The following is a 24,932-nucleotide window of genomic DNA, read 5'->3' as shown; positions in this document are numbered from 1 at the left end:
TCCTGTGACTGGTGGAATTCCGCAGGGATCGGTGCTGATATCCGTTGTTGTTTCTCATCTATATCAATGATCTCGATGATGATTAGATTAACCCGATCAGCAAATGTGCGGATGACACCGAGGTTTATGGTGTATTGGACAGCAAAGAAGACTATCAGAGCTTGCAGTGGGATCTGTGCCAGTTGTAAAAATGGGCTGATAATGGCAGATGGAGTTTAATGCCGGCCTGCCAGCTGTTACACTTTGGTAGGATCAACCAGAGTCGGTGTTGCACTGTGAACAGTCGGGCACTGAGGTGTGCGGTATAACAAAGGCATCTGGGAATACAGTTTCACAATTCATTGAAAGTGGCGGCACACGTAGATAAGGTAGTAAAAAAATCATTGGCACATTGGCCTTCATAAATTAAAGTATTCAGTACAGGAGACTGCATGATATAAGATGGTTATAAGGCCTAATTTGGAGCATGTTTGTAGTTTACGTCACCTACCCACAGGAAAGATGTAAATAAGGTTGACAGAGTATAATGAAAATTTACAAGGATGTTGCTGCGATTGGAGAGCCTGAGTTATAAGGGAAGATTGAATAGGTTACGACTTTGTTCCTTGGAATGCAGAAGATTTGGGGGAGATTTGATGGAGGTCTACAAAATCATGAGCGGTATAGATAGGGTGGAGAGATGGTGATAGTGAAGGTTAGGTCAGGGGATAAAGTGGAGTGAGGGTCCCATTTTTAATCAGGAAACAACACCCCCCTCCCCCCATGCTCATTTCAGTCAGTGCATCATTCCCTCCCTGTCGACCATTTTAACGACAGGGAGGGAATGTGACAATTTTCAGTGAGTGCGTCACTCCCACCCTCGGTAAAAATTCTGGCCATTTGGAATAAATGACTTTTAAGAGAAACAAATTCCAGAAGTATTTCTTGTAGGGTGTGGATCAACATCTGCGGCTTGTGAAATGAATTCTGCTGTTAGCCATTGGCGAGGGGGTTTCTTGTGACAATAGATGTTTGCATGGAAATGCAATCATCTTTCCCAGTTGAGCGTGAATATATAGCTGAACGTGCTTGGTTTAATTTTACCAGAAAGGTGTCTCCCTGTACCTGGACAGATGAGGGACGTTTGAATTGAAACTGTACCTACGCCGGGCAGTCCTGTTTACACAGAGGGCGGAGCTCAGACATTCCCAGAACCCGGACTGGATCAAATTCGCAGACTGGTACTTGCTGAGTTAAACAGAGAAACTCCGCTCCATTGGTTGCGGTGAAAGAAAAAGGAGAGATCCACATGGAAATCCGGACAGAAAGGTTAACGCAGCCTGTTTGTTTTCCACTTTGGGGTTGCTACATTGATCCCACTCCCGCCTCCTCCCGCTGTCAGACCCGTCCTGAGCCGGTGAGAGTTAGTGTGACCCGGACCGCGGCAGTCCCACTCTACCCCGGCTCACCCGGCCCTGTCCATCTGTAATGAGCGACGGACACATCACAGCCGAGTGGCCTCGGGAGCAGCAGCTCAGACTCAACTCTCCGTACACGGTGAGCACACTAGTGCAGGACCATTATCAGTCACAGGGACTTCCCGGGAGCACACTGAACGCCGTCCAGTTAAACATCAGAGGTAAGTGTTGTCTATGATTCTGCACAACGATTCAGCGTTCACAGCGAGGCTCACCTTTGGTCGAGATTGGGAGTGAATTTAGTGGGAGAAGGGAGTCCTGACATGTTCATGTTAACGAGTCAATTACTGTCCAAATGGATTAAGAGAAACGATGCCGTTTCTGTCAGTTACAAATACTCTCCAGGGTGGTTTCTACTGAGTGCCAGCAGAAGAAATCTTCTTAAACAGATGTTGTTAGGACAGCAGACAAAGTCAGGAATCGCAGGGTAACCATGATGCGACTAATGTTCTGAGCTGCGTATGTTTCAATGTACCAAGTATTAAAGGAAAGTCAGATGTGCTCAGGCATGAATCAACACGTGGAATTATGACATTTTAGCCATTTGTGAGACTTGGTTGCAGGAGGAGCAGGGCTGGCTGCTCTGTATTTCCGTTGTTTTAAATGCATATGTGCATGTGGAATTAAATGGGGGAGTACTCCAGGAAAATGTCCTGGCAGTGCTCAGTCAGGAAAGCCTGGAGATCTCCTCTGCTGAGGCTTTATGGGCAGAACTGAGGAATAAGAATGATACGACCGCATTAATGGGGCTGTATTACAGATCACCAACAGTCTGTGGGATTTAGTGGAGCAGATTTGCTGAGAGATTGCAGACTGTTGTAGAAACATAATTTGTGATGGTAGGTGATTTTAACTTTTCTCATATGGACGGGGACGGCCATACTGCAAAATGACTCGATGTAATAGATGGACCCTATACAGATTAGAGAGGAGGAGTTATTTGCTGCCTCAAAGCACATTAGGGACAATGACTTGACAAGGTCTTCCCTTCGATGGTGTGGAGGCAAGTGCAGAAATTGCAGGGCCAGAGCAGAGATATTTAAATCATCCGTAGCGAAACGTGAGGTAGCGGAAGATTGGAAGATAGCTAATATTGTTCCACTGCTTCAAAAAACCTCCAAAAATAAACCAGCAAATGAGAGGCCGGGAATTCTGATGTAAGTAGTGGGAAAGTTATTGAAAGCTATTCTAAGGGACCAGATATATGACTATTTGGATAGACTTTGACTGATCCAGGATGGTCAACATGGCGTTGTGCCTGGTAGGTCGTGTCTCAGCATTCTTATAAAAGACTGTGTGGATTTTAGCAAGGCATTTGCCAAGGTTCCACTTGGGAGCTTAGTCAAAAAGTTTCAGTTGCTCAACATTCAAATAACAAACTGCCAGAGGAACTCAATGGGTCGGGCAGCATCTGTGGAGGGAAATGGAACATCAACATTTCGGGCCGAGACCCTCCCTCTGGACTGAGAGTGGATGGGCAATAGACAGAGAAAAGTGGTGAGGGGTGTGGATGGGGCAAGGGCTGGGGAGTAAGAGGTGGATCCAGGTGAGGGGGAGGTGGGAAGGTGGAAATAGTGACAGGGGTGGGAGGTGAGTGGTTGGGGCAACACGGGGCTGCAGAAGATAGAAATTAATTCCATAGAGGATGAACAAAGAGGTTAGAGAGTATTTGTTATAGAGAGTGCAATGAAGATTCACCGGACTGATCCCTGGAGTGGTGGGGTCATCATATGAACAGACACACAATGCTGGAGGAACTCTACAGGCCAGGCAGCATCTATGGAAAATAGTACAGTGGACATTCGAGAGCCCAGTAATGTTCTTTACATTGTGCCTTTGGTTCTACTGCTCTTTCCTGTAGAAGAAGGGATTAAATGCAATATTAACCTTTCTTCACGCTTGAATGACAGTGTTTTGTCGAACCAGTTTGGATTTGATTTCAACAGAAAGGCCGCTCCCTGCTCTGAGGAATGTGCACGGACAGGCAGCTGCTTGCACGCAGACCCTGAGCACCGAGTCTCACAGAACAACAAACCGCACCTTCCAAATCAGTCAATCATCTGCCCTCCTCCCCTTTCCAGTCCAATCCTGATGATGGGACTCGGTTCACAACATCGACTGCTTACACCCATCAGTAAATGCTGGCTAACCTGCTGAGTTCTCCCAGCACTCTGTGTGTTGCCATGGTTACGTGTGATATGTGTGGGGTTGTGGGCGGGATTATTTGTAAGAAACGGTACACAGTATTCACACTGTCAGAAAACTCTCACACTCTTGGGGAATTGACTTAAGAATAATTCAGTTTCAGATATTTATTTCGGATCTTTATTTCCAAACAACAAGTTGTCTCTGAATTGTATCAGCATTCAAGGAGATATTTGTTTATTTTGAGCCACTTCTGGCAGCTTTGTTTTTTCTGTTCCTAGTGTTAGAATTTTTTGATGTTGTGACTAAACACATTTCCGAAGGTAGAGCAGTAGATGTGGTGTATGTGGATTTTAGCGAGGCATTTGATAAGGTACCACATGCAAGGCTTATTGAGAAAGTAAGGAGGCATGGGATCCAAGGGGACATTGCTTTGTGGATCCAGAGCTGGCTTGCCCAGTGAAGGCAAAGAGTGGTTGTAGCCGGGTCATATTCTGCATGGTGACCAGTGGTGTGTTTCAGGGATCTGATCTGGGACCCTTACTCTTCGTAGTTTTTATAATTGACCTGGATGAGGAAGTGGAGGAATGGGTTAGTAAGTTTGCTGATGACACAAATGCTGGCGGTGTTGTGAGTAGTGTGGAGGTCTGTCAGAGGTTACAGTAGGACATTGATTGGATGCAGAACTGGGCTGAGAAGTGCCAGATGGAGTTCAATCTAGATAAGCGTGAAATAGTTCATTTTGGTAGGTCTAATATGATGGCAGAATATAGTATTAATGGTATGATTTTTGGCCCTGTGGAGGATCAGAGGGATCTTGGGGTCCGAGTCCATAGGACGCTCAAAGCTGCTGTGCAGTTTGACTCCATGGTTAAGAAGGCATTCGGTGTGTATTGGCCTTCATCAATTGTGGAAATGAATTTAGGAGCCAAGAAGTAATGTTGCAGCAATATATGACCCCGTGCTCAGTTCTGGTCGCCTCACTACAGGAAGGATGTGGAAGCCATAGAAAGGGTGCAGAGGAGATTTACAAGGATGTTACCTGCATTGAAGAACATGCCCTATCAAAACAGGTTGAGTGAACTTGGCCTTTTCTCCTTGGAGCGACGGAGGATGAGAGTTGACCATATAGATATGTATACGATGGTGAGAGGCATTGATCGTGCGGATAGTCAGAGGCTTTTTCTCAGGGCTGAAATGGCTGCCACAAGAGGGCACATGTTTAAGGTGCTTGGGAGTCGGTCAGAAGAGATGTCAGGGGTAACTTTTTTTTACACAGAGAGTGGTGAGTGGTGTAATGGGCTGCCGGCAACGATGGTGGAAGCGGATACGATAGGCTCTTTTAAGAGACTGTTGGATAGGTACATGGAGCTTAGAAAAATCGAGGGCTATGGGTAACCCTAGTAATTTCTAAGATAGGTTTACGTTAGACACAACGTTGTTTACCGAAGGGTCTGTATTGTGCTGCAGGTTTTCTATGTTCCATGTTTTTCTATGTTAACTGTTTGCACGATTGACATTTTCCACAGGCTTAGTAAAGATTAAGAACAGTTCTAGAACAATGGCCACCTGCTTCAAAGCGAAGGTGCGGGATCTGTACAGCAAACACCTGTTCCGTTTTCAGAATTTCTAATTTCAGACAGATACATCTATTGGTTCATGTGTTGATTGAGGGTGTTTTGAACTCTTCTCCTCAATGGCCAGTGGAAGCAAAGCCTTTGATTCTGTTGAAGGCCGAGATTCTTGATAAACAGTAGTTTACAGGGATGGACATGGGGGAATATGGAATGAAATTTCAGATCAGATCAGATCAGCCGTGATTTCATTACCTGCAGCATCAGTTTTGAGGGATGTGTGGTCCATTTATGTGTATAGTATTGTTATATTGACTGGAAAAGCTCTGACAATTTAAATAATGTAACCTGGTATAATGACTGCATTCGAAGAGAGATATAATTTCTTTTATATGGTGAGCTGAAAACAAGCATTAAATAGATGAACGATTTACATCCAACTTTGTGCTTTAAGTATATGCCCCAGCGTCAGGGGATGGAATTTATGAGTAACTCGGTGAGCTGGGCATCATGGTGTTAAACCGAAAGGCGAGCTCCTGATTCCATGTTAATCCTGCTGCAGACTCCGTGTGTCTTTCCACGACCCCAACACAGACCCCTCGGCAACTTTAGAGGTTAGGGGACCTCGGGTGGCCACAAGTAGCCGAAGATCCCCGTGGACCCACCATTTGTCAGCGGTCGGATGGACAATGGAGAGGGTTCAGCTGTCCGGCCCTTTCTGTGCGACACTCCCAATCTCCACATCAACTCCATCCATCTGACTCTGGGCAAATTTTAACAATTAACAAATATAATTCCTCTCAGCAACCAGCTCTCTGAGTGATCCCCTGGCTTTTGGAGGAAAGGTTACCTATGGTCCACACTGTCAGGGTGTTGAGTTTACCAGGAGACAAAGACTGCAGGGACGAGAGGTTTTCTGTTGACTGATACACTGTTTGGACTCCGCTGGCAATTCTGCTTTACATTTGTAAAACAGATGTGTTTTTTTTTTTCAAAATACTGAACAGCGAATCTCTGCGTTGATTAATCTACTCGAAACCAGATCAGCCTCGATAGTTCTCCCAAATCAGTCAAGATTTTGTGACCAAACTCGAGACAAATAGCGTGCTACACACTCCAACAACGGCACAGCCGAGCAAATCCCAGGATTGATTTCGTTGTCGCTCTGAAACCAGAATAAACGGCCGTTCGGGTGTTTTAAAATACAAGTGCCTCCCACACCATGACCTACCGACACGTGTGTGGTACTTTACGTCGCACTAATAGAAACATAGAAAGCCTAGAGCACAATACAGGCCCTTCAGCCCACAAAGCTGTGCCGAACGTGTCCTTACCTTAGAGCTACCTAGGTTTGCACATAGCCCGCTATTTTTCTGAGCTCCATGTACCTATCCAAGAGTCTCTTAAACAACCCTATCGTATCTGCCTTCACCAACATCACCGGTAGCCCATTCCACGCAATCACCATTCTATGCGTAAAAAACTTACCCGTGACATCTTCTCTGTACCGACTTCCAACCACCTTAAAACTATGCCCTCTCGTTGTAGCCATTTGAGTGCTGGGGAAAAGCCTCTGACTATCCACAAGATCAATGCCTCTCATTATCTTATACAGCTCTATCAGTTCACCTCTCATCCTCCGTTGCTCCAAGGAGAACAGGCCGAGTTCACTCAACAGCGCTGCCCGGCTGGCATTGAGATGTGTTAACGGCTGAGGTACCAATCACGTCAGCCCACACCCACCGGCGCTGTCAACAGAGCATATACAAGCTACGTTATTCTCATTGATGCGAAGAGATGTCAATTACTGGTTACACCCAATAGTGGAGGCGGACCAGTCGAGAGGGTGGTACCACCACAGAACGGTCTCCCACTCCCATTCCAAACTCCCCGTCAAAGTGGAACAAACCTCAAAGTAAATGCCCCCTTTTTTGTTTATCTCCATTTCCTTCCGAGGGAAGTTGGGGGTGTTTGTGAACCACCTTCTGCAGCAGGTGTCTGATGTATGGCTGAGAGGCAGGAGGAGACCGCTTGTCCATCGGTTTGATGCCGGCTCCCCGGGGTGCGAGAGATCCCGCCTGAAGAAGTGGGGGGGATTTTATTGAAAGGATAAAGATGGTGTTAGAGGTGTCGGAGAGGATGGTTTCCCCAGTGGGGATAGGAGGGACTCATCTGTGGAAATGTCCGAGCCGATGGTGGTGGTGAGCAGAGGGGTTAACCATATTGGTGCACAAACACCAGCGGACTGCTGACCTGTAAATTGGCCACGTCACAAAAATCTGTATATTCTTGACAACATAAAAAAGATATTTTATATGTTACTGACAGAGGTTTTGTATAATTTATGTTCGTGTATCATCTGGATGTACTTGCCTGCGATGCTGCTAGAAGTCAGTGTTCCTCTATACCTGCACTTTCCTGTATTCCTGAATACGGGGCTTCAAAAATGGTGCAAGGAGGAGGGATTCAAATTTCTGGGGCATTAGAACCAGTTCTGAGAGAGGTGGGCCCGGTGTAAACAGGACGGTCTGCACCTGGACTGGACTAAGACCTATGTCCTTTGGGAAGCGTTTGCTACTGTTGTTCAGGAGGATTTAAACTAATGTGACAGGGGGATGGGAACAAGTGCAGAGAGACAGAGTGGTGTAAAATGAGGGTAGAAGTAAAAAGTAGTAACTTGAAAAATAAAAGTGGCAGGCAGGAAAATCCAGGGCAAAAATCAAAAAGGACAACTTCTCAACATAATTGTATAAGGGCTAAGTGTTGTAAAAACAAGCCTGAAGGCTTTGTGTGTCAATGCAAGGAGCATTCATAACAAGGTGGATGAATTGAATGTGCAGATAGTTATTAATGAATATGATATAGTTGGGATGACAGAGACATGGCTCCAGGGTGACCAATGATGGGAACTCAACATCCAGGGATATTCAATATTCAGGAGGGATAGACAGGAAAGAAAAGGAGGTGGGGAAGTGTTGCTGGTTAGAGAGGAGATTAATGCAATAGAAAGGAAGGACATTAGCCTGGAGGATGTGGAATCGATATGGGTCGAACTGCATAACACTAAGGGGCAGAAAATGCTGTTGGCAGTTGTGTACAGGCCACCTAACAGTAGTAGTGAGGTTAAGGATGGCATTAAATGGGAAATTAGAAGTGCGTGCAATAAAGGAACACCAGTTATAATGGGTGACTTCAATCCACATATAGATTGGGTGAACCAAATTGGTAAGGGTACTGCGGAAGAGGATTTCTTGGAATGTATGCGGGATGGTTTTCTGAACCAACATGTCGAGGAACCAACTAGAGAGCAGGCCATTCTAGACTGGGTATTGAGTAACGAAGAAGGATTAGTTAGCAATCTTGTCGTGCGAGGCCCCTTCGGTAAGAGTGACCATAATATGGTGGAATTCTTCATTAAGATGGAGAGTAACATAGTTAATTCAGAAACAAAGGTTCTGTACTTAAAGAAGGGTTACTTTGAAGGTATGAGACGTGAATTAGCAAAGATAGACTGGCAAATGATACTTTACGGTGGATATGCAATGGCAAGCATTTAAAGATCGCATTTTGTAGATGAACTACAACAATTTTTCATCTCAGTTTTGCAAAAGAATTAACTAGGGAAGGTAGTGCACATGTGGCAGACAAGGGAAATTAGGGATAGTATCAATTCCAAAGAAGAAACATACAAATTAGCCAGAAAAAGCGGCATACCTGAGGACTGGGAATAATTCAGAGTCCAGCAGAGGAGGACAAAGGGCTTAATTAGGAAAGTGAAAAAGATTATGAGAGAAACCTAGCAGGAAACATAAAAATTTACTGTAAAAGCTCTAATAGATATATGAAAAGAAAAAAATTGGTTAAGACAAATGTAGGTCCCTTAAAGTCAGATACAGGTGAATTGATCATGGGGAACAAGGACATGGCAGACCAATTGAATAACTACTTTGGTTCTGTCTTCACTAAGGAGGACATAAATAATCTTCCAGAAATAGTAGGGGACCGAGGGTCTAGTGAGATGGAGGAACTGAGGGAAAAACTTGTTAGTAGGGAACTGGTGTTAGGTAAATTGAAGGGATTAAAGACAGATAAATCCCCAGGGCCAGATGGTTTGCTTCCCAGAGTGCGTAAGGAAGTAGCCCAAGAAATAGTGGATGTATTAGTGATAATTTTTCAAAACTCTTTAGATTCTGGATTAGTTCCTGAGGACTGGAGGGTGGCTAATGTAACCCCACTTTTTAAAGAAGGAGGGAGAGAGAAACTGGGGAATTATCGACCGGTTAGCCTGACAACGGTGGTGGGGAAAATGCTAGAGTCAGTTATCAAAGATGTGATAACAGCACATTTGGAAAGCAGTGAAATCATCGGACAAAGTCAGCATGGATTTGTAAAAGGAAAATCATGTCTGACGAATCTTATAGAATTTTTTGAGGATGTAACTACTAGAGTGGATGGGGAGAACCAGTGGATGTGGTATATTTGGATTTTCAAAAGGCTTATGACAAGGTCCCACACAGGAGATTAGTATGCAAACTTAAAGCACACGGTATTGGGGGTATGGTATTGATGTGGATAGCGAATTGGTTTGCAGACAGGAAGCAAAGAGTGGGAATAAATGGGACCTTTTCAGAATGGCAGGCAGTGATTAGTGGGGTACCGCAAGGCTCAGTGCTGGAACCTCAGTTGTTTACAATACATATTAATGATCTAGACGAGGGAATTAAAAGCAGCATCTCCAAGTTTGCGGATGACACGAAGCTGGGTGGCAGTGTTAGCTGTGAGGAGGATGCTAAGAGGATGCAGGGTGACTTGGATAGGTTAGGTGAGTGGGCAAATTCATGGTCGATGCAATTTAATGTGGATAAATGTGAGGTTATCCACTTTGGTGGCAAAAACAGGGAAACAGATTATTATCTGAATGGTGGCCGATTAGGAAAAGGGGAGGTACAACGAGACCTGAGTGTCATTGTACACCAGTCACTGAAAGTGGGCATGCAGGTACAGCAGGCGGTGAAAAAGGCCAATGGTTTGTTGGCATTCATAGCAAGAGGATTTGAGTACAGGAGCGGGGAGGTTCTACTGCAGTTGTACAAGGCCTTGGTGAGAGTACACCTGGAGTATTGTGTGCAGTTTTGGTCCCCTAATCTGAGGAGATATTCTTGCCATAGAGGGAGTACAAAGATGGTTCACCAGATTGATTCCTGGGATGGCAGGACTTTCATATGAAGAAAGACTGGATCGACTTGGCTTATTCTAGCTGAAATTTAGAAGATTGAGGGGAGATCTTATTGAAACGTATAAAATTCTAAAGGGATTGGACAGGCTAGATGCAGGAAGATTGTTCCCGATGTTGGGAACGTCTAGAACGAGGTGTCACAGTTTACGGTTAAAGGGGAAGGAAGCCTTTTAGGACCAAGATGAGGAAAAACTTCTTCATACAGAGAGAGGTGAATCTATTGAATTCTCTGCCACAGAGAACAGTTTGAGGCCAGTTCATTGGCTACATTTAAGAGGGAGTTAGATATGGCCCTTGTGGCTAAAGGGATCAGGGGGTATGGAGAGAAAGCAGGTACAGGGTTCTGAGTTTGATGATCAGCCATGATCATACTGAATAGTGGTGCAGGCTCGAAGGGCCGAAGGGCCTACTCCTGCACCTATTTTCTATGTTTCTATTGTACACTTGACAATAAATTCAACAGGACCTGAGAAAACTCAGGGAGATTTGATTAGTGATGATCATATTGGAACCTCGGTAGGTGGAATGTAAAGAGACAGTACACTGTTAAATGTAAGACCCTTAAAATGTCGATGAGCACAGGGATCTTGGAATCCAAGTTCATCGCTCCCTGAAAGAGACTGCACAGATTGACAGGGTGGTTAAGAAGGCAAATGGCATCTTTGCCTTTATCAGTCAAGATATTGCATTCACAATTCATAAAACTCGATTAGACCACATCTGGAGTGTTTCAGACAGATCTGATCGCTCCCATTCTCGGAAGGATGTCGGGGCTTTGGACAGGGCGCAGAAGAGGTTTACCAGGATACTGCCTGGATTAGAGAGCAGGAGCTATAACGAGAGGCTGGGCAAATTTGGGTTGTTTTCTCCGGAGCGGCTCAGGCTAGGGAGGGACTGGATGGATGTTTATAAGATTATGCGAAGCATATATGGAGTAGACAGACAAGATCTTTTACAATGGTAGCAATGTCTAACACATACATTCAAGGAGTAAAGGGGTAGTTTGAAAGGAGATGTCAAGGGCAAGTGTTTCTTACAGAGAGAGTGGTGGGTCACTAGAATGTGCTGCCTGGGGTGGTGGTAAAGGCAGATACATTGGGGACTTCTCAGGGACGTTTCAATAGGCACACGGATGTGAGAAAAATAGAAGTATTGTGGAAATTTTGTAGGCAGAAGGGATTTGATTGGTTAACATTTCGGTAAAAAAATTTAATTGGTTGAGTACAATATTGTGGGCCGAAGGGCCTGTTCCTGTGCTGTACGGTTCTATTTTCTGTGTCTGTTCTCGAGAGATTTCAGCGTAACTGAGGCAAAAGGAGTGAGTGGGAACAACAGGTCAGCTGGTCCAATGTGGGAAATGTGACATCACCCACTTCTGTAGGAGAAACAGAAACACTAAATGGTTTAAATGGTGAGGGACTAAGGTGCAGTGGGTGGGGAAGGAAGTCAAAACTACATTGAATTTATCGTAAAAGTTATTGGATATCAGAGTGAAATGACTTTAACAATTATTTGGGCTTTGTTGAGATTGTACCTGGAATATGGTGTAAAATCCCGCTCCCCATAACCAAAGAACAAACTGCCAGAGGAACTCAGTGGGTCGGGCAGCATCTGTGGATGTAAATTTTTCGGGCTGAGACCGTCCCTCTGGACTGAGAGTGGACGGGAAATAGTCAGAGAAAAGAGCTGAGGGGTGGGTATGGGGCAAGAGCTGGGGAGTGAGAGGTGGATCCAGGTGAGGGGGAGGTGGGAAGGTGGAAATAGTGACAGGGGTGGGAGGTGAGTGGTTGGGGCAATACGGGGCTGCAGAAGATGGAAATTAATTCCATAGAGGATTAACAAAGAGGTAAGAGAGTCTTTGTTATAGAGAGTGCAAAGAGGATTCACCTGACTGATCCCTGGAATGGTGGGATCATCATATGAAGAAAGATCAAAAGTGATAACCCTTTCATTTAGACTTAGAGAATCGAAGACGGAGAGGTGGACACATTGAAATGCACAACATCCTTACTGGTTGAAACAGGGATCCCAGTCTCTGAAAAAAGGGGCGGACTGTCCGGGACTGAGTTGAGGGGGAATGTCTCCACTCCGAGGGTGGTGAATGTCTGTAATTCACCACCATAGAGGGTGGTGAAGACTCAGTGATCATCCTCACGTAAAACAGAGATCGGCAGATGTGTGGAGACCGAAGGGATCGAGGAAATGAGGATCGTGGAGAAACATGTGGCTGAGATGGAAGAGCAGCCGCCATCTTGTTGATAGTTAGAGGGGCTGAATGGCCTCCTCCTCCTGTTTCACACTTGACGTTTCAGTGTTCCTGTTCAGTGAGGCCGGAGGAATGTGAATAGAAATTAGTGTTTGTACACATAGAAGTGATTTAAATGAAATCTGCATATTTCCTGTTTGGGTCTGAATTGTGTGCCGGGATGTGAATCGAACCGGTAACTCTGTGAGCCGGTGATGGAGTGAAGGGATCGGGGAAGATACAGAGGGAATTTATTTTAATTAAAATGTAACTTGTGTAAATATGAAATAATTTGGAAAATGCAGCAGTGGGTAGGTAGTGTTTGTGGGGTGAGAAGCAAAATTACCAGTTCAGGTGGGTGACCCGTGGTGATCCCATCTCCCGCTCCTGTTTTATCGCATATCTGGATCCTGATACCACAGTTTTTGACCCAGGTAAAACGGAGCCAAGGATCGGGCCACCAAGTTTTCTTAAGGTGTTGAACGGGTGTTTTTCTTCTGGGCTCAGATATTTGTTTCTGAAGTTCCTTTGGAAGCAAAGACTGCTTTTCTGAGGACAGGATAAGCTCCTGTTCCAAATGCTGAGATTAAATGGGCTGTTCTGTGTTTAGAACAGTAGAAATAGACACGGTCCAGTGTTCAAACTGTATGTGGAAATTTCCCCCCACTGTCACCTGTCTGTCAGGCAGCGGAAATCAAACAGAAACTCAAGTTAACACACACAAAATGCTGGAGGAACTCAACAGGCTAGACAGAATCTATGAAGAACAGTAAACAGTCAACATTTTAGAGGCTGGGACGGCCTGCTAAGATCTTGCACTAGTTTGTGTGCGTTACATTTAGATTTGAGAAAGTCGGGACGCTGGAGATCCGCACTACAAGCGGAAAATGTTTGAAGCCATTCTACCGAAAGTTTGGGAACCTGAATTGTTACTTAGTTCCTCTCCCCACAGCTGTTCCTTACCTGCTGACCGTTTCAAATAATTGCAGATTACTTTTTTAATTACATTCACTCTGGAATGATTTAAATCTCCTGATAATTGTACGTAGGTGCTCTTTTTGTAATGTTTCGAGAACAATAAAATCATCACTGTTTTTGTTTCCCGTAAATTCTCCTGGTACCGATTTGCCTGAAAATGTGTTCAGTACAGGTGTTGCTAACAATGTTCACAAGAATGATGACAGGAATGACAGGCTTTAACTATGAGGAGTGTTTGATGGATCTGGGCCTGTGCTCAGTGGAGTTCAGAGCGACGGGACAGGGTGCGATCCTACTTAAACCTCTGAATGTTGAATATCCTGAATTGAGTGGACGTGGAGAGGATATTTCCATTGGTCAGAGAGTCTGAAATCCAAGGTTGCACCTTCAGAATAAAGAAACTTACCTTTAAAACTGAGATGAGAGGAATTTCTTCGGCTAATGGTTAATCTGTGCAAATTGTTTCCACATGGGGTGTTGGAGGCTGTTATTGTGATACAGCTGAGACTACTATGTTCATGACTGTAAGGAGATTGAGGATTTAAGGAAGAACGTAGGAGAATAAGGTTGGATCAGACTGGATGGACCAAATAGCCTTATTATACTGGTTTTACTGTGAACAGAAGGATATCACCTCCAGATGTTGCTGTGTGAGGGACGATTATATATTTGTTCTCTGAGATCATTCTACTTGCAAGTGGTGTTCAAATTTCAATGAGGTTTGTTTTTAAAAACAGTAAGATCTGGTGGTTTTCGAAGTTATTTTAGGAGTCCAGGAATGTCTTGAAAACTTGTCCCTACTCGATCGTACATTGAAAGTTTAAAAATAGAAATGGGCACAGCATTGTGTCCTAATAGTGTTCTAAAATCTCCTATTAATGTTTACTATTAATAGTGTTATTAATTCACTAATTAATTAGGCTCCAGGCATGGTACAGCGAGGCAAGTTGAGGCACCAGGAGGAAAGTGAAGGGAAGGGATAGGGGCAGGGGGTTTGGGCAGGAATAATCCAGCCGCCAGAGGCTGAATCCTGAAGCTGTTTACAAAGCCAGCCCAAACAAGGGGATGCTGGAGGAAACAGGAAAACCTGGAATAAGGAACTTGGACGGGATGGTGAACCGGAATGCCGATTCCATGGACCGGACCATGACAATGTCATGATCTGGCATATTAATGCGTGGCTGAGAAACTGGTGTAGGGGGCAGGGTTTAGGGTTCCTGATTCATTGGGGGCTCTTTTGGGGAAGGGACCACCTGTACAAAAAGGATGGATTACACCTGAAGTCAAATTATCTGAGTAGGCAGGGTTAATAGTGCTGTTAGGCAGGGTTTAACAGAGGGTGGGAACCGGAGTGATTGGGCTGAGGAAGGGGAGAACAGAAATAAATCGAAGATAACCTGTATTAGAGATGATAGAAATGACAGGCAGGAGCTGAGGCTTAATCACAGCCAATGGCATGAGTTACAGGCAATAGAGTCATGGTGCAATTAAAACAGAAGCAACAAATGCTGGACTGAGAGTGTTGTACTTGAATGCACGCAGCATAAGGAATAAAATGGACGATCTTGAAATTCAGCTGCAGATTGGCAACTATGACGTAGTGTCCATCTCTGAATCTTGGCTAAAGAATGGCTGCCATTGGGAACTGAATGTCCAAGGATACACTGTGTATCGGAGAGATAGATTGGTAGGCAGATATGGGAGTGATATGGCCCTGTCTAGAAGAACTAATATTAAATCATTAGAAAGGGATGACATACCATTGGAAGGTGTAGAGTCGATATGGGTTGAGTTAAATGGAAAGTGTATAAGGACCCTAATGGCAGCTTTATACAGGCCTCCAAACAGCAGCCGCGATGTGGATTACAATTTACAGCAGGAGATAGAAAAGGCCTGTCAGAAGGGCAATATCATGATAATCGTTGGGGATTTTAACATGAAAGTGAGTTAGGTAAACCAGGTTAGTACTGGACCTCAAGAGAATGAAATGGTAGAATGTCAAAGGGATGTTTTTTTTTTAAGAACAGCTTGTTGTTGAGCCCAGTCGGGAATCGTCTGTGCTGGATTGGCTGTTGTGCAATGATCCAGAAGTGATAAGGGAGCTGAAGGTTAAGGAACACTTAGGGAACAGTAATCACAATATGATCGAGTTCACATTGAAATTTGAGTGTGCAGGCTGATCGGCAGAAAACAAAGAGTGGGAAAGAAGGGATCCTATTCTGGCTGGCTGCCGGTTACCAGTGGAGATCCTCAGGGGTTGATGTTGGGACCACTGCTTTTTATGATGTATGTCGATATGGACTATGGGATTAATGGATTACTGGCTAAATTTGCCGATGAAACTAATGTAGGTGGAGGAGCTGGTAGTGTTGAGGAATAAGAGAGTCTATAGATAGACTTAGATAGTTTAGGGGAATAGGCAAAGAAGTGGCAAATGAAATACAATGTTGGAAAGTGTATGGTCAGGCACTTTGGTGGAAGCAATCAATGGGCAGACTGTTATTTAGATGGGGAGAGAATTCAAAATGCAGAGATGCAAAATGACTTGGAGTCCTTGTGCAGGACACCCCAAAAGGTTAACCTCCAGGGTGAGTCCGTGGTGAAGCAGGCGAATACAATGTTAGCATTCATTTTTAGAGGTATAGAATATGAGAGCAGGGATGTGATGTTGGGGCTCCATAAGATACTCGTGGGACACACTTGGAATATTGTGTGCAGTTTTGGGCTCCTTAATTTAGAAGTGATATACTGACATTGGAGAGGGTTCAAAGAAGGTTCTCCAGAATGATTCCAGTAATTAACGGGTTACCGTCTATTGAACACGTGGCTGCTCTTGGGCTATGTTCCCTGGAGTTCAGAAGAATGAGGGAGGGAATCTCATAGGAAAAATCCAAATGTCAAAAGGCCTGAGAAGATTAGGTATGGCAAAGTTATTTCCCATGGCAAGGGATTCTAGGACAAGAGGGCACAACTTCAGGATTGAAGGACATCCATTTAGAACAGAGATGCGAAGAACTTACTTTAGTCAAAGGGTGGTAAATCTATTGAATTTGTTGCCACGAACGGCTGTGGAGGTTAAGTCATTAGGTGTATTTAACGCAGAGATATATAGCTTCTTGATTAACCAGCACATCAAAGGGTATGGGGTGAAAGCAGGGGAGTGGGGATGACTAGAAGAATTAGATCAGTCTATGATTGAATGGCATAGCAGACTGGATGGGCCGAATGACCTACCTCTGCTCCTATATCTTATGGTCCTATATTTCAAATAATCGTCAGATTGAGAAACATTTGTTGAGAGTGTAGCCAAACAAATTTGTCATTGTTCGCGACCCCCAAGGATTTGTTATGGTTGTATGATGTGTCCTCAACTCCAATAGCGATTGCAAAAGTTGGTGATTGTAAAGGTTGGTGTATTCGATCCTTTATTAGAAATCAGTTAACATGCAATCTTGTAGTGATGGAACTCAAGTCCACCCGAGTGTAAATTCAGTGTATTGGAGTGGATAATAATCAAAGGTATGACATCCGTCAGTTCCCAGCTGTGAACAAAGCACAGATATTTAACTGATTCCCTTCACTTTTACCCCTCCCTACCCCACCCCACCCCACAGCATAAGAAAATCATAAATACGCTACACAGAATACAATGCAGACAGAGAGCAGATACATGGCTGATACAGATAGGCTCAGCTTTGATTACACGGTCTTCGACCCGAAGTATCAACGTACCGTCTGCCTTGTTCAATAATTCCAGCATTTTGTTTTAGTTATTATCAATCAGTTTTTGCCAGCTTGCTGTTTTTGATGTATGGTGGGTCTGCATTGTGTTTAACAAAGTGCCATGTAACTATCTGATAATAGCCAGATGAATGCAAAAATAAATCTTGACCAGAGATTAGGTGCTAACAATGATCTTAAAATCCTGCCAGAGAAAATGTGGTTTCTGGACAAGATGCCAGAAAAGACTATAGACTGCATTGTTCAGGATTCATTGTTCATTGAACAAGACTGCATTGTTCAGGATGTAGAGTATTTCTATGTAGACTCACTCCACATGTATTGCCATAGGTGTCAATGCCAGCCGATGTTAAACTGAAAGGAGACGGTGAGAATCAGGTGTGACTGAGAAATCTGTATAATCCAGTGACGAGAGGAATAGACGTCCCATTGGTCAGCAGAAATGCTTCACCTAACACTGCTGGAACAGCTATCCATTACTCACCAGAGCGCCACCAATGGTAGGAGGACCAAAGCAGAGCGTGTTGTCTGATCAATCTGCCTCGCCATTCCATTGACAAATCACTCACAGTCCAGGACACAAGATTGGTTCTATAAAGGGAGTTGCCTGTAATACAGCGAGTAGATACTCCGGGGAATCCCCGAAAGGTGAACAATCCAGGGATAGAGGGGAAATGGGTATTCTGTGATTGTGGGTGGATGGGCGCAGGTCGATTAGGTCGTATCAAGTCTTCAGTGGATAGGCCCAAGATGTTTGGAAGTGTGTTGTTCTGCTTAACAACAAAACAGTGTTCTCCTTTATACTTCAATTAATGCCTGATGCTCTACTGTTAATTCTGTTTGATACATCGCAGCAAAATCTCACGACAACTGTCCTCAACATGGCTGAACGGGCGGGTAGTGGAAGAGTTCCAGTGATGTCAATATCTGGAAAGGTCACGGGTATGTCGGCAATTGCCTTGACTCTGTATCTGGGTTTAATGCAGTGTCTGCACTTCACAAAATATTTGTGAAATCAGCAGAGAGATGAGAGAGTTAACATCCCTAAGGGAACAGTCACACGTGGAAGGAGTAAAATCCCCTCTCCATCTCTCCCCACCGCTCCCTTCCCCCTCTCCTATACATCTCTGCCCAACCCTCCGTTCCACCTCTCCTGTCCAGCACTCCCCACCCCTACCTTCACTCCTCTCCAACTAATCCCACCCCTCCCTTCACCCTCTCCTCTCCCTCACTCTCCACACCTCCCTACCCCCTCTCTTCCCCATCTCTCCACACCCGTCCCTTCCCCCTCTCCTCCCCATCTCTGCCCACCCCTCCGTTACCTCTCTCCTCCGTCTCTCCCCACACCTCCCATCCTCCTCTTCTCTCTCTCCACCCCTCCCTTCCCCCTCGCCTCTGCATCATTCCCCACCCCTCCCTCCCCCTCACCTCTCCCTCCCCATCCCTCCGTTCCTCCCCAACCCCTTCCCTCTCTCCTCTCTGTCACTCCCCACCCCTTCCTTCCCCCTCGCCTCTGCGTCTTTCCCCACCCCTCCCTCCCCCTCCCCATCCCTCCGTTCCTCCCCACCCCTCCTCTCTCTCCTCTCTGTCACTCCCCACCCCTCCCATCCTGCTCTACTCTCCCTCTCCCCACCAATCATTTCCCCCCACCACTCCGTCTCTACCCAGCGCTCCCTTTCCCCTCTCCTCTGTCTCTCCCCACCACTCCGTTACACTCCTCTCTGTCTCTCCACATCCCTCCCTCCGCCCTCTCCTCTCACTCTCTCCGCACCCATCCCTTCCCCCTCCATCTCGCCACATCCCTCCCTTCCTCTCTCCCTTCCCCCTCTCATCTCCGTCTCCACACACCCCACTCTTCCGTCTCTCCAGTCCTCTCGCCCCATCCCTCCCTTCTCCCTCTCGTCAACGTCTCTCCCCATGCCCTTCCCCCTCTCCTCTCACTCTCCACGACCCTCACTTACCCCTCTCCTCTCCCTCTCTCCCCACCGCTCCTTTCTGCCTCTCCTTTCGGTCCCCACCCTTCCCTTCCCCCTCCTCTCCATCTCTGACCTCTCCTCCCTTCCCCTTCTCCGCTCCGTCTCTACCTTCCCCCCTTCTCTTCCTCTCTCCCCTCCTCTCTGTTTCTCCCCACCCCTCCCTTCCCCCTCCTCTCTGTTTCTCCCCACCCTCCCTTCCCCCACTCCTCTCCGTCTCTCCCGACCCCTCCCTTCTCCCTCTCCTCTCAGACACTCCCCACCCTTCCCTTCCCTCTCCTCTCTGTCTCTCCACCCCTCCCCCTCCTCTCCCTTTTGCCTCACCACTCCCTTCCCCCTCATCTCTCTATCTGCCCACCCCTCCCTTCCCCCTCTCCTCCACTTCACTCCCCACACCTTCCTTCCCCCTCTCCTCTCTACCCACCCCTCCCTTCCCCCTCTCCTCTCCCTCTACCCACCCCTCCCTTCCCCCTCTCCTCTCCTTCTACCCACCCCTCCCTTCCCACTCTCCTCTCCCTCTCCCCACTATTCCTTTCCCCCTCTCCTCTCAGTCTCTCCACAACCCTCACTTAGCCCTCTCCTCTCCCTCTCTCCCCACCACTCCTTCTCCCCCTCCTCTCCATCTCTCAACTTCCCTCCCTTCCCCTCCCCTCTCCATCTCTCCCTATCCCTCCCTTTCCCCTCTTCTCTCCCTCTCTCCCACCCCTCCCTTCCCCCTCTCCTCTCTGTTTCTCCCCACCTCTCCCTTCCCCCTCTCCTCTCCATCTCTCCCCACCCCTCCCTTCCCCCTCTCCTCTCCGTCTCTCCCAACCCCTCCCTTCCCCCTCTCCTCTCCGTCACATCCCTCCTTCCCTTGCCCTATCCTGTCCGTCTTCCGCACCTTCCCTTCGCCCTCCCTCTCCCTACCAGCTTTCTATCCCACCTCCGGCTCTCCACCCGCCCCGCCTCAGCACCGGATCTCTGACCGCTCCCTATTTGACTCTCGTCTCCAGACCTCTCTACACCTACCGTACTTATTTTACACTGTGTTTGGTGACCTGCCACACCATCTTTAGGTTCCAGAAAGAAAGTTACTGCCCAATATTGGGTCAGCAATTTCTTTAATGCTCCTCATTCTCCATCACAGGTCCGGGCTCAGCAATCACCGAGCTCCTGGAAAGCTGGGACGATTCCCAGCTGCTGCAGTTGACGGATATCTACCAGGACAGGCTGGAGCAGGCGATGGAAGGAGGGGTGCACGGAGTGAGCCTGGCGTTAATGGCCGAGAATCAGTTCAGCGGAGAGGAACATCGGGTGAGTGTGAGGGAGAATGAGTTTGAATTTTCACACATCACAGCACTGATGGGTGTTGAATTCTAACTCATCGGATATTAAATAACATAAAAGAACAACTGGGAAATAAATACGGTACCTGCAATCACAAACATGTGAATCTGAACCAGTGATGGAAAGGGGTGAAAAGACCCCGCGGACTGGTGGGTGGCTGCTCAATGTTCAGAGTGAGTTGAGCAGGTAACAGTTGTGTGGGCTTACAGTATTAAATGAAAATATGACAGGAAGTTTCGGTTTGGGATGAACGTGCAGCGTGACGGCAGGATGTCAGTGAGAACCAGGACATCATTTGTGGGTGCCTCAGGAGCTCCAGTGTGTTCTGTTCTGTGTGGCGATGATTGTGTTACAATCTGTAACTGCAAACAGTGTGAATCGGGGAATACTGCCATGTTCTAATGTGTAATCACTGAATAAACCTCCACTGGAAAAGGCATCAGGTGTCAGCTGGTAATCCGCTGTCACGCTGGACACTGGCGGACTGAGGAGATGAATCACATCATCTTTTCTGCAACTTCTCCGAGACTGCTCACTCTGTTATAAAAACCCTCCTGACTTCTTTCTTCATCTGTGATCGTTATTTTCTGATTTCTGTTTTACACCGTCAAATCGGGTGAGGAATTATTTATGGATTTGGAGCCACGTCAATGAAGCGGTCACAGACCAACCAGGATCTCATTGACTGGTGTACCAGGTTCACGGTGAATGTCCCTCCGTGTGCTCTGCACTCAGAATGTACAGTCCATGTCCAGACAGGATCAGCACCCGTCCGGGTGACTGCTCAGTGTGATCCCGTTACAGAGCACATCATTTACTTCTCATTCTCTGTGTGAATCTGTCAGTCCCCAATATGTTCACTGTTACTCTTCACAGAAAATCTCTGATCTCGCTGATAAGGGAGAGTGGGCGGACAGTTCTAAACTCCTCCTGAGCCTGGTGATGGAGAAAGGCTCCCGCGCCCGGAGGGTGATGTGGGAAACCTTTGTGAAAATGCGGATTGGTGTCCCAAAGTTTGACAAAATACTGAAAGAAATACAGGAACATGGTGAGAGAGTATCAGAGATTAATTTAATTTTGTATTCAGACATTACATACTTATAATTTGAGGAATTGAAACGTGTGAAATTATTTTAAATCTGAACAGGTTGTGTTCCGGTCCGTCAATGCATACCAGAGATTCCCAGTGAGCTGAAAGGTAAGTGAAGAAACCTCTGTTTTCAACGAAGGTTGATATTATGTAGGGCCATGTCGTTGTTGAGCCAAGGGGACTTGATCAGGTAAATGTTCCACCGTGACACAGAGTACAGTGAGACACAGGGAAAATATTTTGTTGGAGGGAGAGATTTCACAGGACAGCATGAGGAACAACGCAGAGAGATGGGGGCTTTGCTGAAAGAGTTCACTCCTCTCCGGGTCCCGCAACTACAGATCCCTCCACCCAAGTCAGAATGGAGAAGAGGGCAATCTGAGGACCGAAATTATGGGAAATGTCTTATTCTGAAAGGTGAAATTTTTTCCCTACAACCACCCAACCCCCGGTACAGGCCTCATCTTAATTCCCTCAGATCCTACAGGAAATCATCTTTAGAACCGGGAGTCCATTGAAGTTCTCATCACAGAATAACAATGATAATGAGAAAAGCAGGTAGCACCCCAACTCGTCTGTTCAACCCCAAAGCAGCATATGAAATCAACTATAGACACATCTGCACTTCCTTACTGCAAACACTGCCAAAGTTATCCAGTTTAATATCCCACTCAGTAATACTGGGAATCCCATCAGGAGACAGTGTTACTGAGGGTGTGATGGGGACAAAATCTTCAGCTCAGTCCACAGAAGCTGAAATTGATGTGACGTGTGATGGACACTGTGGAAGGGTGAGAGATGGGAATTAGGACAGAGAAACCGAGAGTTGTGGGATTGTGGCAAGAAAGGTGAAAGGACTGAAAATATCTGTAAGTAATATAGCAATCCATTAAATTGTGACCGTCTGGATAAGAAACTCACTATTGTACATCTGTAAGCACACTGTGTCTGTAAAAATGGAGCCCGAGGCAGTGCATGGACAAAAGAGATTGCAAGGCTTCATAATCACAGACTGAGTTGGATTACTCAACTGCACATTTAACAGAGGAGACAGCGTGGTGAAGACAGATATCGTAAAAATTATTAATCTTAAAGTAGCCCATGTTTTACCTGATTTCTCAAAGCCCTTGAACAGAAATATAAAGAATCTAGACCACAACCCTTATTCAGCCTCTCTCATTTCCAAGAACAAATTCCAAAGATGTTAATATTCAAACGGCACCAAAGGAAGTTGTCAAACTGCTCACGTTTCTGTCACCTGTGATAATGCTTTTCCCATCTACATTCAGACAATAAAACCCCTCCGTTCCCTTGCACTAAGGATTTGGTAATTTTCTACAATTTCCTGGGAAACTTATTCTTCACCTCTCCCTGATTATTGAAGAAAATTATTTCTCCCACTGTCACATTCGCTAAAGTAAACATTTCAACAATCAATGTTTTCGTACGCTCCCTGTTTCACCCGAGTACATTGTCTGGAGAGCCTACACACTTCCTGACAGGTCCTGACAAATTGTGAGACACCTCACAGACCTGGCAGGTTCCTAACACACAGTGAGACCCTCCACACTCCTGATAGCTTCCTGACGCACTGTAAGACCCCACACACCCTTGACAGGGTCCTTACACACAGTGAGACCCCACACACCACTGACAGGGTCCTGACACACTGTGAGACCCCACACACCCCTGACAGGGTCCCAACACACAGTGAGAATGCACACACCCCTGGCAGTGTCCTGACACACTGTGAGACTCCACTCACCATTGACAGGGTCCTGACACACTGTGAGACCCCACAAACCTGTAACAGGGTCCTGACACACTGTCAGACCCCACACACCCGTGACAGTGTCCAGACACACGGTGAGAACCCACACACCCCTGACAAGGTCCTGACACACTGCGAGACCACAATACCCCCCCCACCCCGGAAGGTTCCTGAAACACTGTGAGAAACAACACACACCTGACAGGGTCCTGACACGCTGTGAGACCCCACACACCCCTGACAGGTTCCTGACACACTGTGAGACCCCACACACACCTGACAGGGTCCTGTCACACTATGAGACGCCACACACCCATGACAGGGTCCTGACACACTGACAGACCGCACACACCCCTGACAGGGTCCTGACACACTGTGAGACACCACACACTCCTGCCAGGGTCCTGACACACTGTGAGAACCCACACACCCCTGGCAGGGTCCTAACACACTGTGAGACACCACACACCCCTGGCAGGGTCCTGACACACTGTGAAAACACAAACCGCCCCCCCCCCCCGCCGGAAGGGTGCTGGCACATTGTGAGACCCCACTCAAACCTGGCGGGATCTTGATGCGCTGAGAGACCCGACACTTCCCTGACAGGGTCCTTACCTGCCATGAGACACCGCACTCCCATGCTAGGGTGCCGACACATTGTGAGAACCCACACACCCCTGTCTGGGACCTGACACACTATGAGACTCCACACACCCCTGACAGGGTCCGGACATACTGTGAGAACCCACACACCCCTGACAGGGTCCTGACACACTGTGAGACCCCACACACTGCTGGCAGGGTCCTGACACACTGTGAGAACCCACACACCCCTGACAGGGTCCTGACACACTGTGAGACTCCACACACACCTAACAGGGTCCTGACACACTGTGAGACCGCACACACCCCTGACAGGTTCCTGACACACTGTGAGACCCCACACACCCCTGACAGGGTCCTGACACACTGTGAGACCCCACACACACCTGACAGGGTCCTAACACACTGTGAGACACCACACACCCCTGACAGGGTCCTGACACACTGACAGACCGCACACACCCCTGACGGGGTCCTGACACACTGTGAGAACCCACACACCCCTGTCTGGGACCTGACACACTGTGAGACCCCACACACCCCTGACAGGGTCCTGACACACTGTGAGACCCCACACATCCCTGACAGGGTCCTGACACACTGTGAGACACCACACATCCCTGACAGGGTCCTGACACACTGTGAGACTCCACATAGCCCTGGTAGGGTCATGACACACTGTGAGACCCCACAAACCCCTGACAGGGTCCTGACACACTGTGAGACCCCACACACCCCTGACAGGGTCCTGACACACTGTGAGACCCCACACACACCTGACAGGGTCCTGACA

General features: G+C 46.7%; 1 protein-coding gene across 1 annotated transcript in view; it reads left to right on the top strand.

Annotated features, from left to right (window-relative positions):
• The window catches only part of LOC140720945 (NACHT, LRR and PYD domains-containing protein 3-like), a 55,712-nt gene that overhangs the window by 18,254 nt on the left and 12,526 nt on the right, over window positions 1–24,932 (top strand). The window contains exons 6-9 of the mRNA XM_073035791.1: window positions 18,231–18,318; window positions 20,476–20,642; window positions 21,552–21,723; window positions 21,823–21,873. Of these exons, the coding sequence (XP_072891892.1) occupies window positions 18,231–18,318; window positions 20,476–20,642; window positions 21,552–21,723; window positions 21,823–21,873 (478 nt within the window). The remainder of the gene's footprint in view (window positions 1–18,230; window positions 18,319–20,475; window positions 20,643–21,551; window positions 21,724–21,822; window positions 21,874–24,932) is intronic.

This window comes from Hemitrygon akajei, unplaced genomic scaffold (genome assembly GCF_048418815.1).
Source record: "Hemitrygon akajei unplaced genomic scaffold, sHemAka1.3 Scf000048, whole genome shotgun sequence".
Taxonomy (NCBI): Eukaryota; Metazoa; Chordata; class Chondrichthyes; order Myliobatiformes; family Dasyatidae; genus Hemitrygon; species Hemitrygon akajei.
This window is presented reverse-complemented; position numbering and strand designations above follow the sequence as displayed.